Here is a 22,659-nt window from a genome sequence, read left to right as displayed (position 1 = left end):
TGCCCAGACTTGGGCTGCCTTCAAGTCCCTGAAAGACATCCTACTTCAGTAACTCCTTTCTCTTTAAATTCTTTTTCCACTTGGTCAGCACTTTTCCACACCAGGTGTTCTTTGCCCTAATTGTTTCTGGAGGAAGAGGGTGGACCCAAGAGACCAAACGCATTTACTCACACCTGGGCGGGCGGGGGTGGGCTATAGATGTGGGGTGCCTTACTGAGGGACTGAGGCCCAGCAAGTGGCAGTAGTCTGAGTCTCCCACTGTGTGTGTGTTGGGGGGGGGTTGTCATGCACCCCCTGCCCATGGAGGACAGCCTGGGACCCACCTCTCCTGCTGGATCTCTCTGGCATCACACCCACGATACCCACAGTGGGAGGGGAGGCATGGGAAGAAGATCGTAAGATATACCGAAGGCCTGGGTGGCTCAGTGCGTTAAGTCTCTGCTTTCAGCTCGGGTCATGATCTCAGGGTCCTGGGATTGAGCTCCGCATCAACTCTCTGCTCAGCAGGGAGCCTGCTTTCCCCGTCTTTCTCTGCCTGCCTCTCTGCCTACTTGTGCTCTCTCTGTGTCAAATAAATAAATCTTAAAAAAAGGTATCTATATACCGAAGGTTGGATGCATCCATGGCTCATGGTATGCCAAGGAACAGGGACATTCTGACACACGATGCCAACCCCTCTAAGATGGGGTCCCTCGAGGGGTGCTCCAACAGTCAGAGCTGCTCTGCAAACCGTGTGCGAAAGTCTGAGACCAGATAATACAAACACCGAGAGTGAACTTAGAAATGTTAATAGAGACCCAGGCATGTGATGACTGGGCTTTTCCTGTGGACGGCAGGTATAGACTGGCTTGAATGTGTGTGGTGGGTAGATCTGCTGTCCTGCGCGATAGGACCGCTTGCCGGTCTGTGATAGACCAGAAGTGGACCAGGTCCTGTACCCCAGATTGCTGGAGAGGCAGTGCCCCCTAAGGAACGCCCACCGATGAAACCATGTGGATGGTGACAGCACGTGGATGCCCCCCCCCCAACTGGGCCTGTTTTCTTTGTCCACATTCTTCTGGGGGCTGCAAAGATGGGAGGCAAGGGTGGTGGGAGCCACTTCCTTCAAGAGACCTCCACAAGTTAGAACGGATGGTGCCAGGCAGGACGGACCCGGCCAGCCACGGCTCATCTGGGCAGCAGGATCCTGCCTTGTTTGCCCTGGGGGCTCGGGTTTGGGACTCACCAATGAGTAAGAGTCTGTGAGTGATAAGGCTGGTATAGGTGAGAGCTGTGTTGTTTAGGAGGGTTCTCAGATGGCTAGGGTCAGACAGGGGAGTCCTCACGCCACAAGCTGCTCTCCCAGGATCTCCGGCACACGGAGCCATGGTCTGAAGGCTGGGTGGTGAGTTCGTTCCTTCTAATCTCCCTCTCACAGACACTGGAAGCGTTCTGGTTTAGAGGACTATCACAAGAGGCAACAGGCTTATGCTGCAGTGTGGGGGTCTCAGGCAAGAGATGAGAATGGACTTCTAGGCACTAAGGAATACATCCTATGAGAATAGGGGGCCAGGAGAAATTGTGGGCTTAGCTCTTCTTAAAGAAAATACCTCTTAACACCAGGAGATTCCTTCATTTTCCAGGGATGGTTTTGAAATGTCACCAAAGGAAGAGAGAGGCATGGACAAGAACCCCTCCAACCACAGAATCCTTACAACCTCAAAAATTCATCTCAGGGGGCTCAGTGGGTTAAGCCTCTGCCTTCGGCTCAGGTCATGATCTCAGGGTCCTGGGATAGAGCCCCACATCGGGCTCTCTGCTCAGCAGGGAGCCTGCTTCCCTCTCTCTCTCTGCCTGCCTCTCTGCCTACTTGTGATCTCTGTCTGTCAAATAAATAAATAAAATCTTAAAAAAAAAATTCATCTCAGTCCCCCCCTGGATACTTGTAAGGGCTGTGGCTTCACTTTCCTCTTCAAGAGAGGTGAGGGAGCGAGCAGGTACACGGGGAGGCGCAGGACCAGTGCCAGCAGGTGCGAATCCTAGAGACCACTAGTTCATCCCCTTCCTTTCACTCTTCCAGCACCCTCCTCCCCCTGTTACCACGAGGAAACTCAAGTCTGGGGCACAAGTAGACGTGGCCCACATCGCTCAGTGACAGAGCATTGTCTTGTCTCCTGAATGTTTCTGGTAATTATCAACCTAATGATGGATTGTCTTTGTACAGGGTGTACGCTCTGCGGAGCACACTCATACACTCCGTCATTTAATCAGGAAAGGGGCGGGTGTGTGTGCATGAGCACCTCATTTAGAAAGGGCTGTCAGTGGGAGACTCTTCCTCACTACCCACCCCCCACCCCAAGTACTTCCTAGATTTCTGCTGTCCTCTCTGTCATGGAAAGAATCATTTTATTCTATATGTATTCGGACTGAAAGACATACACATCTCTAAAAGGCTTTTGCCTGCTGCTGCCTAGAACCTCACTTCTTAGTTGTGATGAGACACAGTTTCTTTACCCTTGGCTACTGAGGACTCAGGAGGGTGGAGATGGTGAGGAATGAGTTGGTTGAGAAGGACTTTCTAGTCTTGGGTCAGTTACTCATTCTTCCTTATGAGAGGCACTAGCCTATCTGTACTCCCCTTCATGGTCATGTTGGAAGCCATGTTGGAAGTTCACAGGGTGAAGGGCAAAAGGATTCCCAAAGAGCTAAGATGCCTTGGAGGTCCTTCTGGAGGGGGGCAAGTTAGCCATTCTGCCTCACTGACAGGACAACGAATGGCCAGAAAGGACAACAGACAAAGCTCAGTCCCTCTCTCATCTCTAGCTCCCTGTCCTCCCCTGGATCCCCTCACAGAATTCTTCCTTCCCATATCTCCGAGCACGACAAGGGTGCCAAGGAATTTGCCCCACTATCATCTGGGTTTGCCAACTCCACCCCAGGGTCCCATCAAAGAGTTGGTGGGGGGTGGTGACGGGTGCATTAGTGAGGCTGGCTCAGGATGAGAGAAGGGAAAGAGAAAATTCTCTGAGGCCAGATTCTCACCCTCCCCAGTTCACTGGAGTCCCTGCTGTCCCCCAGCAAGGATGTTTTGGCCCCAGACCAGGCTTCTGGCTCTTGGACTATACCAATCCACCTTTCAGGGGTTTGGCTTCCCACCAGCCCCTTCGGCTGGTGTCCCCCTCCATCATCTTGGCACCTGATGCTACCAGTCTCTTGTGTCCTCTGTCACTGGCTCCTGTGTTGGTCCCCAGTCTCCCACCACCATCTTTGGGTAGAAAGTCACTAGAAAGACTCGGATTTAACCATATCATTTGCTAGGTATGGGATCTTGGGAAAATCAGCCTCAAATCCCTCAACTTCAAAGTGGGATGATGACACAAACCCACATAGAATTGTTACAAAAGCCGAACACATTAGGTGTTTGAATGTGGTCTTTTAGACACAATTATCACCTTCATCCCTTCCACCATGATTTCCTGTGATAGAAGGAAAGCCCCTTGAGGACATGGATGGTTTCTTCATCTTTCTGATCCCAGGGTCTACACTAGCGTGCTCCTTGGCTGTTGGTTGTGAGACAACCAGCTAGGTCGGAGAGAGGGCTCAGAGGAAAACAGAGCAAGGAGGCTGGTGGTGTCCAAGGGAACACGGAGAAGGGAACTGGGAAGAAGGGACCGGGGAGAAGCTGAGGGTGATGTACCGGAAAGGGAGGGCTCAGCTCTGAGGAAGCCTTTCCAAAAACGCAGGACATGGGACACGATAACAGCGAATTTGGAAAAGCGGAACACATGCACTGTTTTCAAGATTCAGCTCCTAGAGATTACCCAGCCCAAATCCTTCCTTTATGGGAGGAAAAGAAAGGTCCTGGTGGGGAGCTTTTGCCCAATAATCTGCAAGGAGCAAACGGCAGAGCCAGGATCAGAGAGTCTCATTAGGAGGGGCGCCTGGGTGGCTCAGTGGGTTAAAGCCTCTGCCTTCTGTTCAGATCATGATCCCAGGGTCCTGGGATCGAGCCCCGCATCGGGCTCATGCTCAGCAGAGCCCCTCTGCCTGCTGCTTTGCCTACTTGTGATCTCTGTCTGTCAAATAAATAAATAAATAAATAAAATCTTTAAAAAAAAAAAAATCTCATTAGGAGTCAGACAGGCCCGAGTTTGATTCCTGGTTAGAAGGTGTAAAATCCTGGGCAAGACAGTTTCTCATTCTTCAGCCACAGTTTCCTCCTTGCTAAAAACGGGGATCGTAAGAATGAAATGTGATGATGCCTGTGAAATCCGAGGCCCACGTCCTTGTCCTCAGGTATGGGGAAGAGGCTATGTGAATGTGGCCGAAGTTTCTCTCCTTCTTCCCATGCCCAGCGTATCTGTCCTCCGTTTGAGGCCACTCTGTGACCCGTGTGGTCAAAAGTCACAGGGTTAGCTGTATGGGCACTCGGGGCTTGTCAGTCACAGCCCCGGGAGCTTTCAAAATGCGGGTAAGCCTGCATTGTCTTATCAACCGCTCAGTTGAGAACAGGAAAAAAAAAATGCTGTCAGCTTCAAGGATGAAGGGAAAATAACAGTCAGGGAACTAAAAGAAAGGATAGAAAAGCTGATGATTTGGAAATCTAAATATTTGGCTCCAGTCCTCTGGGGGTGGGGGGCAAGGGTGGGGGAGAAGGACTGAACAGGGGATTGGGAACTCTTCTGGGGGCTCGTGCTGCTGCAAAGACACTCGGAGGCCTTGAGCTCTCAGTCTGTCCTCTGTCTCTCCGTGCCTCGGCTCCTTATAAGCAGGAGGAAAGGGAAGAATGACGGAGATGCCTTCCAGGTGTCTACCAGCCAGGAGGTCTGTGTCTGGACCTGAGGAGGCTCTTCTTCGCAGTCCTAGCCTGTGTGGATGGGGAAATGACTTCCCTTTCCCAGCTCCCAACCCTTGTGCCCCTTGGGGATTTCACACAACACAGAAGGTGCTCTCAGAGAGCTGGGGGTTTCTAGGTCACCTTTTGTTTGTAGTTCCTTTAAAACTCAGAGACAAACCACCCCCTAATTCACGCACTGCTGGGAAGGGGAATCTGCCTTTTAAAAATCCAAAGGAAGCCATTTAACCAAGTTGGTAACCATTGTGACTCATAATAAGCTTTTCTCTGTAAAAAAAAAATGAGTCAGAATGACTTTCCAGGAAGTTTGGTTACTTTAATTAGCTACCTCTTTTTTCTTGCCCTTAAAAACATACAGTAATTTGCTGATCACCTAAGTATGGATGTTAGCCCGCCATGGCGCTGAGTCCCTAGAAGGGAAGACTCTAGGGGCAGAGAAGTTTCCAGACAGCACAGAGCACAGACTTCTTGGTCTTGGAGTTGAGGAAGACCCACACAGAATCCCTTCTTGAATGGGAAACGAGAAAAACCAGCCTTGGAGGCTGACCCACTTGGCCTGACCCAACCGGGAGAAAGGCATCGCAGCTACCTGGAGTCACAAAGTGCTCAGCCACGCTGCTCCTTCTGCAAACTACAGAATCACAGGTCCTCGACGATGTCATTGGATGTGATGATGACCAGAGCTGCCATGTGTCAAGCGCTATGCTAAGGGCTCTAAACATCATCTCAGCGACATTAATTGCCCCTCTCTACAGAAGAGATGAGGTTAAGGCAGATCATACAGCCGGGGAGCAGATCATACAGCCGGGGAGCAGCTAAGCTGTGATTTTATTTTATTTTAAAGATTTTATTTATTTATTTGACAGACAGAGATCACAAGTAGGCAGAGCAGCAGGCAGAGGGGCTCTGCTGAGCAGAGAGCCCGATGCAGGGCTCGATTCCAGGACCCTGGGATCATGACCTGAGCCGAAGGCAGAAGCCTTAACCCACTGAGCCACCCAGGCGCCCTAAGCTGTGATTTTAAATCCATACCCTTCAAAGATCACCTATTCCTGCCTCCTAAGGAGGCAAAGTGGCTGGGATAAGGTCACGTAAGGAACTGGGAGTAACCTAGGATGGCGATCAGATTCCCAAAGTGCTAACTTATGTCCGGATTCTTTCTCCTTTGACTTAGTCTACGCACAACTCGAAGAGTTCCAGAGAAGAGGCCAGAACCTGGGCGAATCCTCTCTAACAGCTTCATCTTCCAAACCCCCACCCAGGACCTGAACTCCCTTTCTCTCCTGGCTCACCTTTTAGGGTTTCATGTAGCTCCTGCCCACTCCCAACATGGTTACCCTGACTTGACTGCTTAACTAGTCGCAGAATACCAGTGTGGTCTTGTTGCCACATGGCCACTCTCTTAGCTGTGTCCGCACACACCTGGGGTAGTATGCCTGGCCCAGGTGAACAGAACTGGCTCCAGCCAGCCTGTTACCAGGAAAGGGCAGCCCAGGATCTCCTGCATAGCGGATTCTGGAGTCTGATTCCTCTCCAGGGCAGAGTGTCAGAGCCATGACTGCCTATAACTCTCCAGCTGTACTGATTTTACGTTTTTGTTTTTGTTTTAACGATTTTATTTAGAGATGAAGAGACAGAGAGCCAATGAACAGAGAGAGAGAGAGAGAGAATCCCAAGCAGACTCCATGCTGAGCACAGAGCCCCATGCCGGGCTGGATCCCATGACCCTGAGACCATGACCTAAGCCGAGATCCAGGCCTGGGTGCCTCACCGACTGAGCCACCCAGGCAACCCCAGCTGAAACTGATTTTAAAGCCTTGCTCCAGTTCTCCAGGCTGGAGGAAATTCTGTTCTCCGCTGGTGAGAACAAGTATCCCCTCCACAGACCCTCAGTATAACATACTCAGCAATTAACTCAATTGAAAAATGAGCACAACTGGCCCACACTCTCCCAGCCCAGCTATCGCTACTCACAGAGAAAGACGTAGAACCCACAGCTTCCATGTGTATTGCTACCTGCACAATTGGATTGTTTTAATATTAAATTGGGGAGCAGAAAAGTTTATGGTAAGTGTGTCCTGCAGATGCCCTCCCCAGGACCCCCAATTATCTTGCCCCTGACCCAAGCTTCAAGAATGGGATTAGACTGCACCTGAAGACTTGGAAAAGAGTTTAGCTCTGGGGGACATTGATTCTCTTCCACTTCTAATTTCTATGTCTCTAATGATCCAGATGAAAGACTAATTGAGGTCTTGTTGGAAGGCTATTAAAGTTATTTGGTGGTGTTACAATTTATACTCATGTTTCTTTAAGTTCTTTTTAATTATATGGAGCTTTCAAAGCAAAGCTTGGACTGTGGAGTTAAAAGCAGAGAGCTAGGAAACTTTCTTCTCAATTCTTTCCTGCCCTCGTTCTCTTCTTCACAAAGCAAAGTCCTCTTCCAGGCTCCGAGCCTTTCTTTCTGGGTCTCTTTACCACCCACATGCATGTAATTTGGAAGAGGAAAGCTTGTGCACGGGCCTCTTGGGCTAGTTCCTTGAGGGCCTATTGAGAAATCTGGGGTTAAAAGGCCTCGGTCCCCATCTACAGAAGACACACAGTGCTTTCTCTCAGTGAGAGAGGCTAGGACCACAGCCCGCTGCTTCCACAGGTGTTGGAAAGGAGCATCAAGAAGTTGATCTCCTCCCTAACTTCCCTGATTCCTTTTTGCTTTTCAGGATCTGGCCCTTTCCTAGCCTAGTTCCGGAGCTTTAGGCCCCCTTTAGACCACTATCTACTGTTCCAAGACTTCAGGGTCACATCGTATGTCTCTGCGGGGGTTCCTTCATTGCCGGAGACCCAGCTTTGGGGTCTGATTGGCTGAAAGATGGAGCAAGAAAAGATACCGTATTGTTCATGACAATTTGCAACAACATGCTCCCACCTGTGCTTTCTGGCTTCATTCCCCAGAAGAGAAGACCCTTACCTGTCTCCACCTGGCCGAGGGCACTGCGAGCATCCGTGGAGTCGGCTACATCCCCACTCATCTTGATATCTGCAGGGAAAACACAAACTGATTTTAATAACAGGTCACAATTTTTCTTGCTATGACATATGTGGCTTTAACTAAACAGCAAAGATGAATGTGTAATTACAACAACCATCAGACTTTCAAATTCCTGATTCCCGAACATACAACCATTAGAATATTCATAAGCTCAGGGCACAAATCCCCCTCCTCCCAGGCGCACCTCCTTTCCCTGGCCTTTCTTTCCCCCTTCTCTGCTGCTACTGTGGGATCTCTCACCTTTTGCATCATTCATTGTCACTTCCTTCAATCACCAGGCTCAGTTAGTAAAAATTTAACAAGGGGAGGGGTATGGAGAGGTGGGGGTGGCGGGGTGGGAACGGCTTCCCATTTTGAATCCTCATTGCCTTTGGGATTTGAGGGATTTATTTTGTTTTTTCAAAGTAGCATAAGAAATATCCGTCCCCCCTCTCCTGCTCCCCCTCCCCATAATAACCCTACCCAGGGAGGTAAGAGCACCCTTGAACCCAGGCTTGCCCTTCTCACCTTTCTTGCCCAATTCCTGCCCCTGCTCTCTGTCTGGTTCTCAGAGGTGAGCCCACTGTCTGGGGATCAAATCCTAGCTCCTGTGTGGCCCTCCGGTGATCTTTCTCCTTACCTTCTTTCCTACTCCTTCAACGTGCTCAGGGAGAAAGGGATGGTGGGCGGGTCAGTGCCCCGCAGAGACAGAATACCTACACCAGGCCTGATCTCAGCCCCCTAGTGCTGCTGGTCCGGCCTCGCTGTCCTGCTTCATTTCAATAAATTAAACATTTACCCATAACAGACAGCTGCCACCACCTAAGAGGCCCTAAGTCTCCTCCAGGATCAGCAGAGAGAAGCAAAGAGGCAACTTTGAACTAACTCACTCTCTCAGCTCCTCTCCTTATTAAACCACCCAAATACTGAAGCCGTTAAAGACAGAAGAATATTTTATTCAAATCATGTTGACCCCCCACCCCCACCCCCACCCTCTTCTCTGGGGCAGCACTTTAACTCTTTCAAACCAGATAAAGTCTTGGTGAGGCAATTTGCATCCCCGGCTCCCCAGCCAATCCCAGTTGAGCATGCAGTCTTAATTTGCATCAGGTAATCAGGCAGTTGGCAGTCTGGACGCCCGAGGTCTGGAGATGATCAGGATGAGGGGAAAAGGGTGGACCTCCACCCGGGGAAAAGCGGGAAAAGCAGGGAGAAACCATCTCCCCCCCCACCCCGGGCAGTGATGTGTGTGGCTCTGGCAGAGATTTAAATTATGGCCCCTGGGGGTGTAGTGACGGTGGTGTGGGAGGGGTGACTGCCATGCCAAGCAAGACAGAGACCGAGGCTCAGGGGCTCTCCAGCTCTTAGAACACTCCAGAAACGGGATGGAGTAAGCAGCCATGGGAGCCACTGTGATCTGAGGAATAATTTTGAGACCCACCAAGGGAGGACTCCCAGGTAAAAATCCTGGTGCTCCGCGTCCTGCACAGTCACAGACCTCTAGGGGAGACCTTGCCACCGTACGGCAGCGCCTGTCCCACTGTACTACATTTAGGAAGGCATTTCTTGAGCCTAGCCTAAGCCCTTCCTGCTGTAGTTGGAGACTTTCTAGAGAGGCAGTCATACGTGAATATGCAGAACTAGTGTGGGTCCCCTGGACACAGTCGTAAAGGGCTTCGGCTGCTCCTCACCTTCTGCTCCCATAGAGAAATGGGCTTTGCTTCGTAGGAGCCCTGGAGCTGGGCACAGCCTAACACAGATATGCTCAGCACACGCTTCCCCTATATGGATTCTTCAACGGCGCTGGGGAAAAAGGCAGAGACGGGCCCCTCAGTTTTCTAAACTGCCTCAGTAGCGCCTCGAGTGGCCTCAGAGCGTTGGTTTTGGTGGCCCACAGACCTGGATTTAATCCCAGCGCTATGACTAACTAGTGGGGGACCCTGGCCACGTATAGGAACCTCAGTTTTCTCATCTAAAAATTGGGAATAACGAAGAGCACCTGGGTGACTCAGTCAGTTAAGCATCTGCCTTCAGTGCATGTCCTGCTCCCAGAGTCCTAGGATCCAGCCCTGCATGGGGCTCCCTGCTCAGCGGGGAGCCTGCTTCCGCTCCTCCTGCTTGTGCTCTCTCTCTGTCAAATAAATAAATGAAATATTCTTTAAAAAAATTAAAAACAGGGCACCTGGGTGGCTCAGTGGGTTAAGCCTCTGCCTTCAGCTCGGGTCATGGTCTCAGGGTTCTGGGATCGAGCCCCACATTGGGCTCTCTGCTCAGTGGGGAGCCTGCTTCCTCCTCTCTCTCTGCCTGCCTCTCTGCCTACTTGTGATCTCTATCTAATAGATAGTTAAATCTTAAACAAAACAAAACAAAACAAACAAAAAAACCACCTATCTCTACCTTCTGTGCTGGTTTCTTGTTAAAAAAAAAATTAAAAACAAAAATTGGGACTAATGATACTTCCCAGAGTTCTTTTAAGGAGCAAACAGAATACTGAATGAAAAGTGCCTAGCACAGTTCCTGGCGCAAAGTAAGCTCTCCATAGAAGAATGAACTAAAGAGGTACACAGGTTTCTGGGTTGGTCCCCTTCTCCCAGAACAAGAAATAGCTTTGGTTTTCTGTCTCAGCACTACCATATTTGTCTTTTACCTGGGAAGCCATAGGCATTCTCCAAATTCTGACTTCATGGGGAAAGAGCTCCTGAGGACTGTATGAGTTTAAGAGGCAGTAAGGCTGGGATGATGACCAGATTCTCAAATCAACTTATTTCAAATTCCTGATATTTAAGAAGGGTAACTGTTTAGCTAAACCACAATTTCATGCCTGTAACCCAGACTCCCTTCTGACACCCTTTCCCTGCATCGCCTTTAAATATAGCCAAAAGCCATCTCTCACTCAGCCTTTGAATTAGCTTTAAAGGTACTCCTAATCATGTCTAAAATTGACTTTTGAAGGAGGCAAAGGCCCATACTCTGCCAGGACATCTTCTCCTTTCATGTACCCATTATGGGAGTGACATGGTGACACTTTGGGATTGGACAGGGATTGGAGCCTGGATGGAGGGGCAGGCTGAGATATCTACAGAAGCTTTTCCGAAGTCCCACAGGATGCTGAGAGACTAAGAACCAGTTCTTGTGGGTAGGAGGCTGAGGCCGATGGGTGGGACGAACTCTTGGGTCTCAGCCTGAAAATGGGCCAACACCGAAACTCCCTGAGATGCCATAGCCCTTTGCTTGTCTGACAGCACTTGCCAGGGGTGAATAAGGGAGGTGTGGGGTGGGGCTCGTCTTCTCAGCTCTTCTTATCTCGACAGGCAGGCGACTGAGTAGGCTTCTTGCCATCACTCCCTTCCCTGGGGAGGCTCAGGGGCTCGGCGTAAGATTCCAGATTCCAGACACAGACCCTTACCTGCGTCCCCCGCACCAGTACACTCTGAAGCTGGGGCAAGACACCGGCTACTGGCCTTGCCCTCCCTGTGCCTTGGCTTGACCCACAGCAGCCTCTCTTCACACATCCGTGAACCAGGATGCGTCTGTGAGGCTGAAGGAGCAAAGTCCAAGGCTTTCCCCAGGCTGCAGACAGAGAGTCCTCGTTGTACTCAACACCCAGAGCCCATTGTACTGAACGCTCTGCCAGGGCGGGGTGGGGTGGGGGTGCAGGGAGCCTACCCTTCTCTCTCCTATTGTCCATCTTCATCTCTCTGAAAGGATTGGAGCTGCCTCCCGACTCCCTCCCTTCCTCACAGGCTCACCCGTGGGGGCACTTCTACCAGAAGGAAACCAGCGGGCCCCCCAGTCCTCCTTCTGAGCTAGTCGTGACTCCAACTGTCTCCTGGAATAGACTTCTGTCACTTCTTCAAGATGAAGCCACTTCCTCTCACAATGAGGCCTTCCAACCTGAATGGTATTCCCGAGCTGTAACTGGTATTAATCTGTGAGACTTGATCCCAACCTTGATAGGCAACAGCTCACAGTGAGGAGAAAGACAGAAAAAAAGATACCCTGAGGCCAACCAGGTGTTCCCCTCCGGCCAGATTCCCACTGTTTCCCTCTTTTTCCTCTTTTCTCCCTCCTCAGCTGTCTGTCTGACTCTTGTCTACCCCTCTGCTTGTTTTTGACCTGGGAGTAGGGAGGCCCCCCCCCCACACCTTGGCTGGGGTGCCCCTGTGTCTGGTGACCTCATGCCTGCTCAGGTGTTCATGTTTCTGGAGAGAAATGCTCTATAAAGTACAAAGTGCTCAGACCCCAGGCTGACCTGAGTCACGGCTTGCACCCAGGTCACCTGTGTGGAAAGATGGGCCGACTCAGGCGACACACAGCTCGTGGACCTGAGTGTGGGACCCCGTGAGAACCTGTGCCCTGTTTTGTGTACTCTTGCTCCCTCTCTTTCCCTCACCCAATCTGTTCCAGTAATATCAGTGGAGGAGGAGTCCCCAAGGGCCCAGGACTGGAAATTCACAGGTAAAGTGCTGTTTGTGAGGAAAGAGCAGGACACAGAATTACTGTGTGTGAGGGGAGGAAGGGGGAGATAAGACTCAGAAGAGACCAAATTTCTACCAAGAGGGTCCTGGACTGAGGTTTCTCCAGAGAGGAACCTGCAATGAGACACTCCACAGAGGGACCCTCCCTCACAGACCCCATGGCAGGGCCCACACCGAAAGACCCCACAGGATGACCTCAGACCGAAAAACCCAAGAAGACCTAGCAAGGAAAGCCCTCAAATGGAGACCCCGTCAGAGATCCACAGAAAGTCCCAAGACAAGAGATCCGTCTGAGGTGCCACCAAAGGGGAACGAGATACCACTGAGGGGCCGAGACCAAGAGGGCTCTCAGGGTGGTGCAGGCAGATAAAGAAGTGGGCTGGGGAAGGGCAGCAAGTGAGTGTAGACGAGTGAGTCAGGTAACCCACCCAAGGTAGACGGGAACCCTCCCTTAGGTTTAGCTCAATCTCTCCTTTTGCGTTCACAGCCCCTGCCTCCAGGAGACGGTAAGTTTCCTCCAAGGCCGGGGTGGGGGGGGCTTGGCCCTCTTGATGCTCTCCTCTCTGCCAGATCTTCTCAGCCCCTAGGCATTTCCCTGCTGGGTCTCAGCTGTCCCACCTCCTCCCACTTCCCCCAGAGTGGGAGCCTCCCATAGACAATGAGGTGGAAACCCCCTAGGAAGTCTCTGATCTTGTCCCTAAAGAACTTCCTGCCGAAGGCCCACTTTTCTGAGGTCTTGCTCCACCTCCAGCCTAGGCCTTCTTGATGGGAAGTGCAGTGGGGAGAGCAGGGGAACAGCCCCCAGGAACGCCCAGCTCCATGCTGGTGCCACAGGGTTTGGAAACAGACTTTCTCCAGATATTGGATGACACCCAGTTGGATGCTTCCTTTGGCCTCCCTTGGCCCTTTCTGGCATGTCCTGGCACCTGGAGATCCACGCAGAGTCAACACCTCTCTGTGAGCCTGACTGTCATTCAGCCCTGTCAGGACCGTGTTTGGGAAACTGGGGACCCTGGGGCTCCCCATGCACCTGCTGCTGCCTGTTTCCCCCAGGAAGGGCCAAAGCCTCCAGACGGCTCTGTTCCTTGGGGTGGATCAGGAAAACTGCCTCTTTTCACTCTTCCTCCCTCCTCTTGCAGAAAGGAGTCCAGGTACAAAATTCCCATCAACAGCCCTAAATCCCAATAAAATAGGATCCTAAATAAAAGTTATGTGGTGCTACCCTCCCACTCTGAGAAGCAACTTGCTCGTTTGAAATGGCCAAATCAGTTGTAGCCTTCTACACCTTGTGTCTGTTCTCCACTCAAATCAAACCCTTAGACGTCTAGGAGGCCCACCCTAACACCAAGCGTGACCATTCAGGATTAGCAGCTCCTGTCCTAGCCTGCTGTGGAAGGAAGGATCAGCAGGGTGAGTGGAGGGGACTTGGCTCACGCCATGCCCACACACCATTCACACAGGGGTAATGGACTCCTGGAAAAGCATCCCCTAGCTTCCTTCCCCTGAACAAAGGGGGGTTTAGTATCTGAATCCATGGGACATGGAACACAGAGAGTATACCTCTCACCACCCCTTCTGAGACACAGAAATGGAAGCACCTATCCCATAGTCTCACGGGTCCATGTGTCTGGCTGCTCCTCCTTCAGGGTCCCGCAGAGCTCCTGACCCACACCTGCACACAGATTCCCCCGCACGAAGCCTACAGTACTGCCGACAACCACAGAGCCCGTGGTAGGCACTCATTCACACATGGGGTCTACTCCACCGCCCCCCTGCCCCCCACACATGAGGACAGTAGACTCACCTCTGATACACAGGGACACACATTTCCACAAGCCCTAATCAATACACTGCACCTGCCCCAGGTGTGTCTCTGCAATTGCCAGGCCCCACTTGCTTCTCCTAGAGCCCCACTGCACCTCACAAATGCCCACTCTGCCTCCACTTCACATAAAGGACCGAGACACAAAACACGTAACATGTGGATACAAGTATTTTCCTCACTTATGCACTCCCAGGTCCACACCCCTGGCTGAGTGAGCAAGCCACCCTTCTGCGATCAGTGAACTGAGCAACTTCAGCCAGACTGCAACAGCTCCGCATGCCCAAGTCCCACACAGTCTGCCACTCTCCAGATCCGAGGCTTCAGAAGCCCTCCCACCCTTCAACCCCCTAGTCCCCACCTCTATTCTTTTCCAGGGTCCCCCGGACATCCACCTACCCACATCGCTGGCCCCTGGGTGACCCGCTATCCACACTGCCCTCTCCTGGTCGCTGGGGAAGAAGACCCCCCCCCCGAACGGCGCCCCTCTCCCTCGCCTCCTTCGCCCCCTTCGCCCCTTCTCTGTCACCTGTCAGCGCTCACTCCCTCCGCCCCTCACCTGTGTGCATGGGTTCCAGATTCACCATCCTGCCCCAGCCGGGGCCAAAGCCAGCGCCCCCCCAGGCCCCTCGCGACTGCCCCAGCCGGGCCCCCTGGAAAGCCAGGGTCTCCTTCCTCCCGCCCCCGGCCGCCGCCGCCGCCGCCGCCGCCGTGGAAGCCGCTGCCGGGGCCGTCGCCGCCGCTGTCGCGCGCTCCGCTGCTCCCGCCCGGGCAGCGCTCTGCACGGCCAGGATTGCCACACTCCCCAGGTGAGCACGCGGCGCGGGGCGGGGGCCGCCGGCCACGCCCCCTGGCAGGGCCCCCGCGCCTGGCCCCGGGCCCATGCAAACCAGTGATTTGCATACGCGGAGCTCGGGACCTGGGGAGGGGGACACGGGCTGCTGCGGGGGCGGGTCCCGCCGATCCTGCGGAACACCTGTCTGCCCTAACCTGGCCCCCGCAGCCTCTCCCGACCCGCGCCCACAGCGCCCCAGACTCCTGGTCCAGCTCGCCCTTTTTAGGAACCCCTGATGGACTATCGAGCTGGGACCTGAGCTGCTCTCTGGACAGACTCCCAAATTGTGAGAGCTGCAAGGAGTCTCGAGTGTTTAGAAAAGCCGTGGGGGTGTTCTGGAAAGAATCTGGCTTTGCTCTCTAGCCACGGCTTAGGAGCTGTGTGACAAGAGCCAAGGCTTTTCACCTTCCTGCACTCAGTTTACTCATCTGTGAAAAGGAGCGGATGCTCGTCCTAACCTGAATCTATCCACATGCAGTTTAGCTGGTGGCTGAACCCCTCCAGCCCCCCACATCCTAGGAACTAGATGGGGGCCCAGCGTATTATCCCATTTTCCAGGTCTCCTGCCTGTCCTCCAGGTCCCAGGTGGCTCTGAGACTCTCTGAGAAGATGATGTGAACATTATTTACCAGGGTCAGGGATTGTGGGGACAGCCACCTGCCTCATCTACAGATCTGGGAAGGGACTTGCCAAAGGCATACCATTTCCTAGTGCTGGAGCCTGACTCAGTTCTCTGGACTCTCCCTCCAGTGCTCTTTGCAGCACCCGCAAAGACTCATCATCTCAGTTCCTCCGACTCTTCTCCTCCGTTCTTTAGGTCCCAGGAAGTGTGGTGCCAAGGCCAAGGGGCCACCTGTCTGTAAGCGCAGAGAGCCATGGGCTGACAGGAGCACAGGACCTTGCCCTCCTTTCCAGATAGGTGTCCTTCGCAACCTACATTCATCTTCATCTCAAGAACCCTTTCCTGCTCACAGAGAGGTCCTGAGCTTTTCTGACTCTCTGCCTTGTTCACGGCTTTCTTTCCATCTGATACATTACCCACGCCCACCCCAATGACCCCACTTATAATATCCAGCATTTACTGAGCTTTCCGCTCTGTGCCAGGCACTGTGCTAACCAACACTTTAAAGGCTTCCGATCTTGTCTAGTCCTCATAACAACTCGTAAATGGGACTCTTATTACTTCCACTTAACAGGTGGATAAGATGAGGTTTAGAGAGTGGAACTTGCCCAGGGTTGCACAGCCAGTAAGAACCAGGGCTCCTGATCTGAAACACTGCCTGCTACTCCTTAGCACAGTTCAAATGCCCCCTCCATTCTGAACTTGGAGGTGATCTGATCTTGACTAAATTAGCATAACACTTCAGTGTGCTTCATAGTCCTTGTGGCAGGTCCTGTGGGGCTTTCTTGTCCTCCTTCCAGGTCCTTAACTAATTGGCTTCCCGCCCCCCCCTCCCCGCTACACCCGCCCCCCCCCCGCCCCCCGCCCCGGGAACTGAGCACAGCACAGGGACACACAGGCTTCGGGAGGACTCTGTGGGTGCCACAGAGGCCGCAGAGGGGTAGGAGCTGCCCAGTAAGTACCTGTTCACCTGTTCGGGTTCATACAAACCACCCTCCCCCAGTCACATCCTCGTCTCTTCTTCCACTCTTGGCAAGAGAGAGGAGGACTTTCTTCCTGATTCTTTGGCTGAGGGAAGAGATCAGGAAAGGCTTCTCAGAGACCTGAACCCAGGGACCCCTGTCAGGACACCTCTAACCTGTCCCTTCTTTCCCTTCTCTTTTCCCTCCTTTCCCTTCCCTCCTCTATTCCAGGTCTGGCTCCTTCCCTGAGGTCCCTTTCTTATCTACAATGGCATTTCGCCTGCCATCAAGCTAGAGACATGCCTGCCCATAGTTTATATCCCCCCGTGTGCTTGTGATCTCCATGTCAATTTGCATAACATCTGTGTGGCTGTGTACACGAAGGTCTGAGTCTCTGACCACCACATCTGGGACCTGCTGTTTCTCTTTTCCTGTGCAGAATACCTTTCTTCTCTGGGCTTTGGTTTTCCAGAAGCCCAGGGTTAGGGGGGGTGGGGGTGCGGCAGTGGTGGCATATGACTTATGGCTTCCAAGGACTTTCTAGCTCAAGCAGGCTGGGGTTCTGGTGCCTTGGGGATGAGGTGGGGCGAAGCTCTTGTGGATGGCAAACCATAGAGGCAGAGGTGGGACCTTGAAGGTTCACAGTTGGAAGAACAGCTTTGGATTCCAGACTGGGTGGGAGGAGGGGAGGGTGAGGGGGTGGGGGTGGGGAGAGGGTGACAGACATTACCTCACCTTCATCCCTGGACTCATTCATTCAATAAATATCGAGTGCTTCCTACCTGCCAAAAGAGGTGCTGTGTGCTGGGCACGCACCTTCTTATTTACTGAGCACACCTTTAGAAGGAAGACATGACTTTGAGACGCCTTTTATAGCTGATGGTCAGGGAAATTAATGCAGCTAGTAGATGGCAGAGTTAGGGTTTAGAACAGGTCTGCTTGACTCTGAAGCTGGCACTTTTATTTTTTTCATTTTTAAAAAATTTATTTATTTACTTGAGAGAGAGAGACAGAGACAGAGATAGCGACAGAAATAGCTAGAGAGAGCACAAGTGGAGAGGAGAGGGAGAAGTAGGCTCCCTGTTGAGCAGGGAGGGGGCTCAGACTCACCCCGGGGAACATGACTTGTGCTGAAGTTGGACGCTTAACCCACTGAGCCATCCAGGCGCCCTTAAAGCTAGGACTTTTAATCCTACCCTCCAGGGTCTGTGCTGGAGCCTCCCCTTCTCTTCTGGGATCATGTCATTCCAGGTGAAAGGAATCTAGACTATCATTCATAGGAGGAACCCAGGGCCACAGAGGGCGGGGACGGTGGAAATTGCCCAGGATTCCTGAGCAAGTGGACAAGTCACCGCAGAGCTGAGACCCTCCCGTTCTCTCTGCTCCTCCTTCATCTGGTCCTCCAGAGTCTTAGCAGGATGGGTGGGTTTGTGGCAGGCAAATATGGGGCAACAGGCAAAGCTGGGCAATCTCTCTTCCTTCCCTCTCAGACTTGCTTGAGCATTTCAGTGAGATGAACTGGTTGGGAGTGCAAAGACCTGTTTAACCCTCCCTCGTTCCCAGAACTCAGAATTTCCATGAAACCAGCTTTTGAGTTCTGGGCAGATGGGAGATCCTGGGGAAGGGGAAAGTGCCAACCCTCTGGACCCTCTGGACCTCATACTCCCTGTTCTTTGGCTTGGGAGAGGAAAAGCTGTGGGGAAAAGAAGAGAGCTAGGATGTTGCCTGGAGGTTAGAGAAGGAGCAGAGAAAGAAAGGGAAAAAGAAGCAAGGACAGGAAATTTCATTGCCTTTGGACATCAAAAGAGGTGCATGCAAATGAAATGCAAATGAAATGCAAATGAGGGCTCCCTGCTTCCCTCACCCCCACCCTTTCTCAACAGCTGGAGGACTTTTCCAGAGAGTAGCCAAAACTTGACTCCAGGATCATGTAGTCCCCAAACTGTGATCAACGCTGACTCTATCCCAGGTCCTCCTGGTCTTCCTGGAGTGACATTTGATCCTGTCGGAAGTCACTAGTTCTTGAGGCCCCATTTCTACTTGAGCATGCCCTCCGCTGCTTCTGCTTCCAGAATAGAAGTATCCAGGAGCCAGCCTCCCCTTTCAGACACATTGCTGGATGCACTATCTCCCATTGAGAGAAAGTGTTTTGGGGAGGGAGGTGAGCCCCCGGTCCCCTTCTCCGCCTTGACAAAGAGAAGTGGCCTTCTTGGCTGTGGGCCCTGTTGCTCACTCTCATTTCCTGTCATGTCAGCTGGATTGAGTTGTCAGGGCTGGGAGAAGGGTGGAGAGCCAGGCATCCTGGAAGGCCACCAAACAACAAGTCCCTTCTAGCTCCTTCTGTCTGCCAGATGGGCTGCAGGGCCCAGAGCGTGGGGGTACGGGGTGGGGGTCAGCTCCCTGCCTTGAGGCAACCACAGGGAATGGAATGATCCCAGCTCAGGCTTCCCAAAAGAGCAGATGGAAGGTAGTAGAGGCCAAGAAGAACTTGCAGGCCTCTTTTAAAATCACAGCTCAGAGGCAATCTGATGGCTCCATTGCCAGGAGGAGTATTGCCGGATGGGGCTGGGCAGGGGGGTAGTGCTAGGTGACAGAGTGAGAGGTGCTCTGGGAACCAGGATAAAACCACTGTTTCTGGAGAGGGGACCAGAGAGGACAAGGGAGTCAGGACCCTGAGCTATTCCCTGCCACCATATCCCCAATGCTGAGTCCCCAGCCAGAGACATGCTCTCCCCACCCCTACTGCCAGCCTTCACTCACCTCTAAAGGGAGGAGCTCACACAAACTCACAGCCCACTGCACTTGAAGGTTCTGAAATATAGTAATCATACGGATTTGATTTTAAAACAGCATAACAATTGTCTTGCAATAAGCTTTTCTGGTCTTGGGGACTGCATTAGGCCTGGGTCTGCCCCTGCGATGACCCCTTCCGCAGAACCCTGCCTTGGTCCTTTCCAGACTCTGCCGGTCTACTTCAGACCAGGTAAGCCTCCGGGAGCTCCCGCACGCTCGGGGCAAGTCTAAGGCCAGCGCGCCCTCTTGCGGTGATGGGGCGCGTGTGACCTTGGTTCGAGCGTCCTTACCTGCCAGACTGGAGAGCTCTCACCGCTGTGGTGCCCTGAATGCCCTCCGTGGCTGGGGGACTTCAGGTGAGGGCCCCAGTTCCAGGCAGGTGGGAGATACTGAATCTTGGTTTCAGCATGCTGTAGGGTCTTTGGCCTGTACTCCCACCGGAGGTCAGACTTTGCCGGGGAATCCCAGTTTGAGTCAGCCAGCCTTAGCCCCCATCAGTGCAGTGACAGGAGTCCTGGCCTTGTCTGGTGGCCATCCTTTCGCTGCACAGCTCTGCTGGTTAAAATGCCCCACTGCCACGGTGCCCTCTGGTGCTCCCGAGTTACATGCAATCCCACACCCCAATGCATAGAAGGTCAGGGGCCATTGCCCCGTTCATTCATTCGGAGTGTGTATTGAGTACCCACTGGCACTGTGGGTTAAGCTAGGGGCTGGAAACATAATGCAGACCAGACACTGTTCCCGTCCTCAGGAGGCTCCCAAGCTGGTGATGCTTGTGGAGCGGGGAACAGGGAACACAAGTTCCTGATACTGGACCATGTCCTCTAACTGAAACATGGAGGGGTGCTCTGGGGGCCTGCTGCGGGGCCCTGGGGGTGGGCAGCCGGTCACCATTGGGGAGGTGGACACCACACCCCCAGGCCTGGGGCCTGAGGTGGCTTGTGACCTGCCTTCCTTCCCTCGCTCCACCTAAAGCCCCCTGAAGCTGGGCTCTTCCCCAAGAAGGAATGCCCCAGTCCCTGCCACATGAGTCTGTGTGTTCCTCTACCTCCCTTTCGCTTTCGTCCATCCCACTGTCCCTTCTTCTGGGTCTCCAGCAGGGAGTGCCATGGTCAGCAGTAAGGGTCTCTGCGGGAAACAGAGTCAGTGCAACACGGAAGACAGCCTTTAACGAAGGTGCTTCTTATTCATGGAGGCGTGAGCAGGATGAAGGGAACCAGGGAGTTGGGACACTGAGAGGCTGGGGCTGAAGAGGCAGGAGGAAATCGTGGTTTAGGAGCCCAAGGAGGTCTGGAGCTTGGAGCAAGGAAGCCAGTGTGGAGGTGTGTTCCAGAAGCAGGAAGGAGCAGGGATATATGCCTGGAAATCCCTCTCATCCTGCCCTCTGATCTCCGGGGCTTCTCACTGGCCAAGCCCGGGGTAAAGGGGCCCAGGTGAGGCCCATCTGCAGGTTGGTGTCCTGGGGCACAGAGCAGAACAGAAGAGGGTAGGGAATGAATGGGGTGGGGGTGGGGGGGCAACCGGAACAATCCGCAGGGCCGTTACCTGCTACCTGGCTTCAGTCAATAGTGGAGATCTCAGAGGAGACCCCAGAATTCTTTATTTAACATTTTTCAAGGTCTAAGTGGCCAAGACCATGTGGTAAGATCAAGTGATATGCCGGTGTGATGGTTCGTTCCGCATGTCAGTTTGGCTAAGCCATGGTCTAACACGAATCTAGGTGCTGCTGTGAAGGTATTTTTGTGGATGTGATTGACAACTACAATTGGTTGGCTTTAGAGAGATCGCTCTCAAGAATGTGGGTTGGCCTCATCCAATCAGTTGAAAGCCTTAAGAGCAAAAAGCAAGGTTTCCCCAAGAAGGAATTTGGCTTTAGACTGTAACAGAAATGCTGTCTGAATTTCCAGACAGTTGACCTGCCCTACAGATTTCCGACTCAAGATGGCAACATCCACCTTTGCGTAAACTGCTGGCATTTTGGACTTTCTAGATCCCCCAATCACATGAGCTAATTTCTTACTATAAATCTTTCCCTCTGTGTATCCTAGTGGTTCTCTTTCTCTAGAGAACCCTGACTGCTGCAGCAGGAATGTGGGGAAATGGGCCTCTCCTGCACTTGCTGGTGAGGGTGTAAGTTGGGACAGCCCCGTCTGGAGGGGAGTCTGTCAGACTCTACCAAATATTGGGTTTTGCAGGGTTCCGTTTTTAGCATTTCTCTACAGCATGGCTTGGAGAAGTAAGTCATGGACAATTTGGGCACCGGCAGCCACAGGCCTGACGATCTGAGGCAGAATGCCAGCCAGCAAGGACAGGCTGATGGCCAGCGAGGCGGCCGCCTCTTTGCAGATGAGAACTGGGGGCTGGTGAGGGGGGCGGCCCACCCCCGAATGCACACAACTCGGATGAGGCCGTTACCCTCATTCTCACAGGGACTGTTACCCTCAAGTTTTACTTCTTAGGAGGGGTCCTTGTCCCGTTTTTTTGCCAGACTCCTCGGTGGTAAAACCCACCTCATCCAGGTTCTAGGACAGGACTTACCTTGAGTTTGCAGAGAAAGGAGCCTGAAAAAAACCCAAAGAACATACAGCAAGGCCCAGCCCAGGTTGGGGTGATCCTGCCTGGGGGTGCTGGCACCACCTGTGGCTTCTTTGTGGTGAAGAGGTTCCAGTGAGGCCCACGGTCCTGGCCTCCCACCCGAGCCCTCCTCACCGTGGTCAAAGGGAGCAAGTGGGAGCCTGTTCCTGCTGACTCTAGTCATGGGGGACCAGTGGGCACACCCCCATATGTTCAGGGCTTGCTACTGCAGGGCTGGCCTCGGGGGTGCTGCCCACCTCATACTGCTCCCCCTCTCCCCACCCCACGGGTGAGCTGTGCTCTCTGGGGTCCCAGGGGGCCAGTCTGATAAGCCCATTAGGGTTAGTAGGTATGTGGAGTCAGAAGGTTGAAGGTTGGATCCCAACGGTGCTCGAAGCAGCTGTCTGACCTTGGGCAAGTCACGTAATTTTATTGGTGAGCCACATCCCTAAAGTGTCCCCGGATTGCTACCATGAACAGACGAGCTAACGGATACAAAGTCACTTCATCAGCTCGGAAACACCAGAGTAATGAGTGTTGGTCGTAGATCTAGTACCTAGTACCTCCCCTGAGTGTTTTCACAAGTGCACAAAGGCGTCTTGAGGAAAGTAAAGCCTTATCTGGGCATTTCTCAAATAGCTGACCCTGAACAGGTATTTAATGAGCTGAGCTCTCAAGGGATTTTGAGGTACACGGACCCCTGAGACCCTCGCC

At 52.8% G+C, this 22,659-nt stretch overlaps 1 protein-coding gene across 3 annotated transcripts in view; it reads right to left on the bottom strand.

The window, feature by feature from the left end:
- The window catches only part of POU2F3 (POU class 2 homeobox 3), a 102,948-nt gene that overhangs the window by 61,480 nt on the left and 18,809 nt on the right, over positions 1–22,659 (bottom strand). Inside the window, exons 1-2 of one of the 3 annotated variants that reach the window (XM_044258050.1) lie at positions 14,719–14,801; positions 7,800–7,868 (exon numbers count right to left, since the gene is read on the bottom strand). In XM_044258050.1, coding sequence (XP_044113985.1) covers positions 7,800–7,868; positions 14,719–14,746 — 97 coding nt within the window. In that variant the 5' untranslated portion in view covers positions 14,747–14,801. Of the gene's footprint in view, positions 1–7,799; positions 7,869–8,499; positions 8,608–14,718; positions 14,802–22,659 lie in introns of those variants that run through there. The other 2 variants (XM_044258051.1, XM_044258053.1) reach the window with 2 other exon arrangements.

Source organism: Neovison vison, chromosome 7, assembly GCF_020171115.1.
Source record: "Neovison vison isolate M4711 chromosome 7, ASM_NN_V1, whole genome shotgun sequence".
In the NCBI taxonomy this organism is placed as follows: Eukaryota; Metazoa; Chordata; class Mammalia; order Carnivora; family Mustelidae; genus Neogale; species Neogale vison.
Note: the sequence above shows the minus strand (reverse complement) of the source record. Positions and strands in the feature narration are given on the sequence as shown.